A 10,285-nucleotide genomic window follows, 5' to 3' on the forward strand; every position below is an offset into this window, starting at 1 on the left:
TATTTATTTATCTTTCGTTCTATTCTATTATATGTAATTATGTTGCATATAAATTTTTAAAGTGAATTGATCAATTTACTAATTTAGAATATATATTTTTTATTTTTAGAAATAGTAATGAAAAAATATTTCAAAAAAAAGCTACCACTAGAATCTGAAGTCACTCCATTAGTCTCTTCTAATAAAAAGGAGTTCTTAGAATTCAATGTGAAAAATCTGGTAGCTGATCTTGGACAACAACCCAAAATTTCAAATTATGATCCAAATGACAGGGATGAAGTTAGACGAGCTTATTTGCAAAAAAGTCCTTGTCAACCAAGAGAACATGATTTTTCACAAACATATTTTGGAACTTCTCTTTATAGATTTAATGCTGATTGGTTTGATGAATTTGACAGTTGGTTGGAATATAGTATTTCAAAAGATGCTGTCTTTTGTCTCTATTGCTATCTTATGAAACCTGATGGTGCGAGTGGTGATGCTTTTATAAAAGAGGGCTTTTCAAATTGGAAAAAGAAGGAGCGATTACAAACACATGTTGAAAATCATGATAGTGCTCATAATCAAGCTCGAAGAAAATGCGAAGCACTCATGAAGCAAAAGCAACATATTGAAGTTGTTTTTCAAAAGCATTTAGAACAAGCTAAAAAAGATTACCGAACTCACTTAACAGCAACAATTGAGTGCATTAGGTTCTTATTGTGACAAGGATTGACTTTTCGTGGTGATGAGGAATCGCACAATTCAAACAATCAAGGTACTTTTTTTGGAGCTTCTTGACTTTTTTGCTCAACATAATACAGAGATTGATCGTATTTTCAAAAATGCTCGTGGAAACCTTAAACTAGTAGCACCTAAAATTCAAAAAGATATTGTTAGAGCTGCTGCAAGTGAAATTACTAAAGTTATTATTGATGATTTTGGAGATGATTTATTTGCTGTTTTAGTTGATGAAGCTCGAGACATTTCTGTTAAAGAGCAAATGGCTGTTTGTTTGCGGTATGTTAATAAAGAAAGGATTGTAATGGAGCGATTTCTTGGCCTTGTCCATATTTCTAGCACAAATGCGTTGTCGATAAAAGTAGCTTTGGAATCTTTATTAGCAAAGCATAGTTTAAGCTTAGCAAGAATACGTGGGCAAGGTTACGATGGAGCTAGTAATATGCAGGGAGAATTTAATAGCTTAAAAAGTTTGATCTTGAAAGAAAATGCTTGTGCTTTTTATGTTCATTGTTTTGCTCACCAACTTCAATTAGCACTTGTGGTTGTTGCAAAGAAACAGGTTGAAATTGCACTACTTTTTAATTTGCTTGCTTGTTTGTGCAATATTGTTGGAACTTCTTGTAAACGTAAAGACATGCTTCGTGAAAGTCAAATGCAAAAGACAATTGTTGCATTACAAAACGGAGATGTTTCTAGTGGGCGTGTCTTAAATCAAGAAACAACATTGAAAAGGGCAGGTGATACTTGATGGGGCTCACATTATGGTACAATACTTAGCTTGATTTCTATTTTTTCTTCCGTGGTAGAAGTTCTTGAAGTGATTGAGGAAGATGGAAATAATCCTGAACAAAGAGCTGAAGCATGTCAATTATTGAATCATATTCAATCTTTTGAATTTGTATTCAATTTACATTTGATGAAAAGTATATTTGGAGTTACTAATGAGTTGTCTCAAGCTCTACAAAGAAGTGATCAAGACATTATAAATGCTATGACATTGGTTAAAGTGTCCAAGCAACGATTGCAAAGTATAAGAGACGATGGTTGGTCCTCTTTGCTCAATGAAGTTTCACTATTTTGTGATAGTTACAATATTCTTGTTCCAAATATGAATGACATATTTGTAACACAAGGAAGATCAAGGCGCAAAATCCAAAAGGTCTCAAACTTGCATCATTTTCAAGTTGAATTATTTTATCAAGTGGTTGATAGACAACGTCAAGAGCTCAACAATCGTTTTACAGGGGTAAATACCGAACTACTTCTTTGTATAGCTTGTTTGAATCCAAGTGACTCGTTTTTTGCATTTGATAAGGAGAAGTTGCTTCGTTTAGCTGAATTTTATCCACATGAATTCTCTTCTACTCAACTTTTGGCACTTGATAGTCAACTTGAGAATTTTATATTGGATATGCGTCTTGATGATCAATTCTCAAATATAAATGGAATCAGTGGACTATCTCAAAAGTTAGTTGAAACAAAAAAGCATGTTGTTTATCCATTGGTGTTTCTTCTATTGAAATTAGCTTTGATTCTACATGTGGCAACGACATCAGTTGAGAGAACATTTTCTGCTATGAATATCATAAAGAGTCGACTTCGTAATCGAATGGGAAATGAGTGATTGAATGATTGTTTGGTTACATATATAGAAAGAGAGACATTCAATCAAGTTGATAATGAAACAATTATTCAACCTTTTCAAAATATGAAAACAAGAAGAGAAGTACCTTCAAGATTTGAAGCGAAGAAAGTTAGCGGCTAATGTAATTTTTTATTTTTTTATTTGAATAATTAATGTGCATTTTTATAATTTTAAATTTAAATTAATATATTTTTTAATAATAATGTGTATTATTTTTGCCCCCTAACATAAATTTTTTGGGTCCATCACTACATCCTTCTGTTAACAAAAAAGATAAACATTTTAGTGATATTCACATTTCATTAAAAAATATTTAAGTAATTAAAATATTATAACAATAAATTTATCTGTAAAATTTTAACTATATTTTCTATATACAAAGTCAATTACTAGTCATACATTTTATTCCACCTGTAATTTATAAGGTGTTTTTTATGGTGTCTAATGTTTTAACTATTTAATATAAAAATAAAAGATAAAATCTATTAGGGTAAAGTACTAAATTAGTCCCCTACATTTGGGCATAATTCTGTTTTGGTCCTTCAGGTTTAAAGTATCCTATTTGAATCTAAAAAAAAAATTATTTTGCTTCAATTTAGTCCCATCGTAAGATCAAAGATAAATAATTAACGAAATGTCCTACATGACAGCAGTATAAGAACAAGGTCGATAATTTGAAGAATAAGTACAAGCTCCAGAGGCACAAAATAAACCATGGATGTACTAATACATGTATTTAACATTTTTTTTAGTTTTATAGAAAATATTTCATTTTAATTATAAGAAAAATGATAAATAAATGTATTGATAGGGGTGTCCATGGATCGGATCGTATCCGCGGTAAATATCCGCATCCGATCCGAAAATTGCGGATACGATCCGATCCGCAAATTGATCGGATCGGATCCGATCCGATTCGCACCCTTTGCGGATCGGATCGCGGATATCTGCTCTACATCCGCATATCCGATCCGCGGATCCGTAGATCCGCACTATAATAATTAAAAAATAAATAAATATATATTTTTGGTATTATATTTACTTGTTTGTATGTTTTAGTTAGTAATTATTATTCATATATTGTATTATTTTATTTTTGTTATTTAGAGAGAGTTTGATTAAAAATATTTTAGGAATAAATAAGTTTAAAAGTATGAAAGAAATATTTTTATCGAATTTTTTTACATAGAAATATGATTAAAAAAAGAAGGTTTAATTATGCGGATATATCCGATATCCGATCCGATCCGATCCGCAAATGTGCGGATCGAATCGGATCGGATCCGGCACTAAAAAATGCGGATATCATATCCGATCCGATCCGATGGAAATTGTGCGGAACGAATCAAATTTTCGGCCATATCCGATCCGATCCGATCCGCGGACACCCCTATGTATTGATGCGTCCACGTTGATTTTGTGCCTTTGGAATTTGTACTTATTCTCTAGATTATCGAACTTGTTCTTATACTGCTGTCCTATAGGACATTTCGTTAATTATTTATCTTGGACCTCCGGTGGAACTAAATTGAAGCTAAATGAAACGTTTTTGGATTCAAATAGGACACTTTAAACCTTAAGGACCAAAATAAAATTACACCCAAACGTAGGGGACCAATTTAATACTTTACCCCATCTATTATTACTTCTCTCATCTCGTAAATCATAAAACTTCCCAAATACATATCCGCGTGCACAAGAGTATCATTAATCCTGCAAAAATGAGGTTTTAAACGAAGGCAATAAATAAAAATTCTTACAAGGTTTTGTGTATTATTAAGAAGTCTTTTAAAAATATTAAACAATTATGTCCAGCATGCTATTTCATTTCTTAGTTCGAGCTATTTAAAGTTCATGCATGATCAATCAATATGAATTTGTTACGGCTTGACCCAAACTCTTACGGTTCGGCCCGACCCGAGTGCTATCCGACCCGGACACGCATACCACAACCGAACCGGATACGCATCCCGAATAGCTCACGCATGGCTGTGAGATAACGTCCCTAAGAAAGTGGGTCCGTCCTCATTGGGCCCACCTCTGACAGTATATAAGGGGAATATTTACTCTTCCCCCGAGGTACGTAACATATCACATCACCCCTTTTCACCTGCACATTACTGACAAGAGCGTCGGAGTGTCTTTGCAGGTGGCACCCCCCCTTTTTTATACGAAGAACTCGGGACCTCGCACATCCCTGGTCGGTAGTCCACGACCTGACGAGCCCCTATCATCTTCGAGGATTTCAACCCGAACCGTCCGGTAACCATCCTACCGAACATTGGCGGCGTCTGTGGGATTCGTCTATGGACTTCGTGCTAGTCCAAACTGGGACAGGCTGCGAGGCCGTACCCGGAGGCGACGCCGCCGGGACGGAAACCCGACAACATCCAAGGTCGCCCCCGAGGAACGCAACCCAATCACATGAGAGACGCCCCTTTGGGGGGACCGGAGACAACCACGCCAGAATAATGCAAGAGCTACGCCACAGAATGCAAGACCTGAAACGCCGGTTAGCAGATAGGGAACGCGACCAACGCACCCCAGAGCAGAGTCACTCCCGCTCTTGCTCCAGGAGTCGCTCCAGACGCACGCCTACCCCCCAAGCTGAGTCCGAAAGCACCGGGGAGAGAGGGTGCGCGAGAAGACGCCGTGACCCCGTCATCTACGCCAGACGTGAGAGGCGGCGTACCGTCAACCGCGAGGACGAGGACACTCGTCGGGAGAGCGACGAGGGAAGAACGACGGGAACACGGGGACCCGTAATAATGGGAGCGACCCCTTTCCACCGTTCCATACTCGAGGTCCGGCTGCCAAAACACTTTGACAAGCCAACGGACATGAGGTACGATGGAACGCAAGACCCGCTGGAATACCTTACGGCCTTTGAGGCCAGGATGAACCTAGAAGGAGTGGGAGACGAAGTAAGGTGCCGTGCTTTCCCGGTCACCCTAGCGGGACCTGCAATACGGTGGTTCAATAACCTCCCGCAGGGCTCGGTGACCCAATTCTCCGACATCAGCCATGCCTTCCTAGCTCAGTTCACGACCAGGATCGCCAAAGCCAAGCATCCGATCAATCTGCTGGGAGTGACCCAGAGAGCCGGGGAGCCAACGAGGAAGTACTTAGACCGTTTCAACGACGAATGCTTAGAAATCGACGGGTTGACAGACTCTGTGGCGAGCTTGTGCTTGACGAACGGGCTCCTAAATGAGGACTTCAGAAAGCACCTCACCACAAAGCAGGTATGGACAATGCAGGAGATCCAATGCATGGCTAAGGAGTATATTAACGACGAAGAAGTCAGCCGGGTCGTGGCTGCCAATAAACGGCAACCCCTCTACAACCAAACCTGGCACTACGAGGGTGGAGAAAGACAAAAGGAACACGTCAGGGACGGCGGTCCGAGTAAGGCACCTAAGCCATTCCCCCGAGTGGGGAAGTTCACCAACTACACCCCCCCTCACGGCACCGATCACGGAAGTTTACCAACAGATAGCCGAGAAGGGGATACTATAGAGACCCCGACCTCTGAAGGACAGGACGGGGGGAAACAAAAGCCTTTACTACGAATATCACAAGGGATACGGGCACAAGACCCAAGACTGCTTCGACCTAAAAGACGCCCTGGAGCAAGCAATCAAGGACGGAAAGCTTGCCGACTTCTCCCACCTCATAAGGGAGCCGAGGAGACGGAATCGGGACCACGATGGCGAGGACAGGTCCCGGGCCACAAGACGACGTCAAGAACCAGAGGGGGACGACCACGGTCTCACGGTGGTGAACGTAGTAACAGCAAGGAATTCCGCCCCGAGGTCAAAATCGGCATAGAAGAAAGATGCCAAGATCCTGGCGGTCTCCTTCTCATCCGCTAGAAGTTCTCGGGGGCTCCCATCCATCTCCTTCGGCCCCGAGGACCAATGGTTTGACGAGGTACCGAAAAGTCCCCCCATGGTTATCACGGCCAGAGTCGGAACCGGCCTCGTCAAAAGGATCCTGGTAGACACAGGGACGGACTCGAACATCATGTTTCGTAACGTTTTTTATGCCTTGGGACTGCGCGATGCCGATCTGGCGACCCACCAGCACGGTGTGGTAGGGTTGGGTGACGACTTCATTAAGCCAGATAGGATCATCTCACTCCCGACCTCCTTGGGACAAGGACAGAGACGAAGGACGGTAATGGCCGATTTTGTTGTCTTAGGAGATTTCACAGCTTACAATATCATCCTGGGGGAGAAAAACCATCAACGACTTTTGGGCAGTGATTAGTACGAGGCTGCTCGTAATGAAGTTTTTTACTGATGACGGATCCGTAGGATCCATCAGAGGAGACTTGGAAACGGCAGTCGCTTGCAACCACGCCAGCCTCTCTCTTAGGAAAAAGTCCAAAGAAGCATCCGGGGTTTTCCTTGCCGTCCTGGATGCCAGAATAGATGACAAGCCCAGGCCTGAGCCAGAAGGGGACTTGGAAAAATTTAGGGTCGGTGACGGGGAGGAGAGGTTCACGTTCATAAACAGAAACCTCCCCCATGAATTAAAGGAACCTTTGATGGAGATGATCAGAGCCAACGACGACCTCTTCGCGTGGACGCCAGCTGACATGCCAGGGATAGATCCCCAACTCATGTCACATCATCTGGCCGTCAAGCCGGAAGCTAAACCAGTGGCCCAGAGGAGGAGGAAAATGTCACAGGAAAGGGCAGACGAGGTGGCCAGGCAGACGGCTAGCCTCCTTGAAGCAGGGTTCATCCGAGAGCTGGACTACTCGACGTGGCTGTCGAACGTGGTCTTGGTAAAAAAGCACAATGGGAGGTAGAGAATGTATGTAGACTATTCCGACCTCAACAAAGCATGTCCCAAAGACTGCTATCCCCTCCCCAACATTGACGCACTTGTCGATGCGGCGGCGGGGTACCGTTATCTGAGCTTCATGGACGCCTACTCCGGGTACAATCAGATACCGATGCACCGACCCAACGAGGACAAAACAACGTTCATAACACCAGGAGGGATCTATTGCTACAAGGTGATGCCATTTGGTTTGAAAAACGCCGGCGCCACATACCAGAGACTGATGAACAAGATATTCAGTGAGCTCATAGGCAAGACAGTAGAAGTCTACGTGGATGACATCCTTGCAAAAACCACATGGCCTGATGATCTCCTAGGCGACCTGGGGGACGTGTTCGCGGCCCTCCGACAACACGGCATGAGGCTCAACCCGCTCAAATGCGCCTTTGCCATGGAGGCCGGGAAGTTCTTGGGATTCATGATCACCCAAAGGGGAGTAGAGGCCAACCCAGAGAATTGTCAAGCGATTCTTCAGATGAAGAGCCCGGGTTGTATCAAAGACGTCCAACGTTTGGCGAGAAGGCTGACGGCGTTATCCCGCTTCCTCGGCGCATCGGCAGCAAAAGCCTTACCCTTCTTTTACCTGATGAAAAAGGGAATAGCATTTGAATGGACCCCAGCGTGTGAGGAAGCATTCAACCACTTCAAGGAAATCCTGGCGACACCCCCGGTGCTCGGGAAGCCCAAGGCCGGAGAACCACTCTATCTCTACTTAGCAATAACAGAGGAAGCGCTTGCGGCAGCGCTCGTATGAGAAGAAGGGAAATCTCAGCAACCGATTTACTTCGTAAGCAGGGCTCTACAAGGAGCAGAGCTGAGGTATAGCAAATTGGAAAAACTGGTGCTCACACTCCTGACCTCCTCCCGAAGGTTGAGGCAATACTTCCAGGGACACCGCGTAGTCGTGAGGACGGACCAAGCAATTCGCCAAGTACTCCAAAAACCTGATTTGGCTGGGAGGATGATGACCTGGGCCATTGAGCTCTCCCAATATGACTTGCAATATGAGCCCGGACATGCGATCAAGGCGCAGGTGATGGAAGATTTCTTGGCAGAGGTAACGGGTGATCCCCCCGAAGAAACGGGCACACGGTGGAGGCTCCACGTAGACGGTGCCTCCAACCAAACGTCCGGGGGAGCCGCGGTCATCTTAGAGAGCCCGGAGGGAGTCATTTACGAGCAGTCGACCAAGTTCAAATTCCCCGTGTCGAATAATCAAGCGGAATATGAAGCCCTCTTAGGTGGACTAACACTAGCTCGGGAAGTCGGGGCAACAAAGCTGGAATTATGCAGCGACTCAGAAGTCGTCACCTCGCAAGTAAACGAAATCTATCAAGCCAGGGACCCCCTCCTACAAAAATATTTGGAAAAGGTTAGAGAATGGACAAGGCAGTTCCAAGAGGTCACGGTCCAACACGTCCTAAGAGAAAGGAACACACGGGCAGACCTCCTGTCTAAACTAGCGAGCACGAAGCCAGGAACGGGCAACCGGTCTCTCATCCATGGCATGGTAAAGGAACCAACGGTTGCCCTCCATTTGACGGAGTCAAGCCCCTCCTGGTTGGACCCCATCACAAACTTCCTGGAACACGGCAAGTTACCTGACGATGAGAAAGCAACCAAAACGTTGAGAAGGGAGGCAGCCAGATACGCAATCATACAAGGGCAACTATTCAGAAAGGGGCTCAGCCAACCCCTATTGAAGTGCTTACATCCCGACTAGACGGACTATGTACTTAGAGAAGTCCACGAGGGATGCTGCGGCCACCACATCGGGGGCAAAGCCCTAGCAAGGAAGCTCATCCGAGCTGGATATTACTGGCCATCAATGATGAGAGACTCCAAAGAATTTGTCAGGAAATGCGTAAAGTGTCAAAAAAATGCCAACTTCCACAAAGCGCCGGCTTCCGAGCTGAGTTTTCTGACATCTACATGACCTTTCACTCAATGGGGAGTCAACCTCTTAGGACCTTTCCCAGTTGGCCCAGGACAAGTTAAATATCTCATAGTCGCCATCGACTACTACACCAAATGGATAGAGGCTGAACCACTAGCCAGCATATCCTCATCCAATTGCAGGAAGTTCATGTGGAGACAAGTGATAACCCGTTTTGGTATCCCGGAGGTCGTCATTTCGGAAAATGGGACGCAGTTCACTGATAAGAAGTTCACGGAATTCCTCACCGGCCTGGGCATAAAACAAAAGTTTTCCTCAGTAGAACATCCCCAGAGAAACGGACAAGTGGAGTCCGCAAACAAAGTCATCCTATTAGGCCTCAAGAAACGCTTAGATAGCAAGAAAGGCGCATGGGCCGACGAGCTCGCTTCGGTCCTCTGGTCCTACCGGACAACCGAGCAAAGCTCCACCGGGGAAACCCCCTTTTGCCTAACGTACGGGGTCGATGCAGTGATACCCGTGGAAATCGGTGAACCGAGTCCACGACTACTTCTCGCAGGAGTAGACGAAGTGGTGGAAAAGGACCTAGTGGAAGAGACCAGAGAGATGGCCCACTTGTCAGAAACAGCATTAAAACAAAGAATAGCTCTACGCTACAACACTAAAGTCCTCAGGAGGGATTTTGAGGAAAGAGACCCCGTCTTACGACGCAACGACGTCGGTTTACCGACCCCAGGAGAAAGAAAACTGGCGGCAAATTGGGAAGGTCCCTACAGAATCAAAGAAGTGCTCGACAAAGGCGCCTACAAGCTGGAAAGACTCGACGGCAGGGAGATCCCGAGAACATGGAACGCAGGTAACCTGAGGAGATTCTATTCGTAGCTTGGGCTCACCGACCAAGCGACCTAATAAGCTGGGTAGAGTTTTGCCTTGATCAAATGTTAATTCCCAATTATTCACCTTTATCAAATGCCTATTGTGTTCATAAACTTGTCTAGCTAACGACTAATTCTTACTTGTCCAAATTCTTCCATCTATTATCTTCCAACACGTACCTCACGAGATCGTACTCGTAAACGACAGCCCAGGACTGATCACCCCGGGAAGCCAACGGAACCACAGCCATATCGAGTGGCTTCATAAATAAAACCACAACGGTTCTAATC

At 44.2% G+C, this 10,285-nt stretch overlaps 2 protein-coding genes across 2 annotated transcripts; both read left to right on the forward strand.

The window, feature by feature from the left end:
- The first annotated feature begins 727 nt into the window (after nucleotides 1–727).
- Nucleotides 728–2,347, forward strand: LOC110266915 (uncharacterized). The gene is made up of 2 exons (XM_088507079.1): nucleotides 728–1,460; nucleotides 1,530–2,347. The coding sequence occupies exons 1-2, from the start codon at nucleotides 728–730 to the stop codon at nucleotides 2,345–2,347; spliced, it is 1,551 nt and encodes a 516-aa protein (XP_088363205.1).
- Nucleotides 2,348–7,613: 5,266 nt separating this feature from the next.
- On the forward strand, nucleotides 7,614–8,945 carry LOC107633126 (uncharacterized). Its single transcript, XM_016336760.1, has 2 exons — nucleotides 7,614–7,970; nucleotides 8,112–8,945. The coding sequence occupies exons 1-2, from the start codon at nucleotides 7,614–7,616 to the stop codon at nucleotides 8,943–8,945; spliced, it is 1,191 nt and encodes a 396-aa protein (XP_016192246.1).
- Nucleotides 8,946–10,285: the final 1,340 nt, after the last annotated feature.

This window comes from Arachis ipaensis, chromosome B3, assembly GCF_059453495.1.
Source record: "Arachis ipaensis isolate K30076 ecotype BB chromosome B3, ASM5945349v1, whole genome shotgun sequence".
NCBI classification, from domain to species: domain Eukaryota; kingdom Viridiplantae; phylum Streptophyta; class Magnoliopsida; order Fabales; family Fabaceae; genus Arachis; species Arachis ipaensis.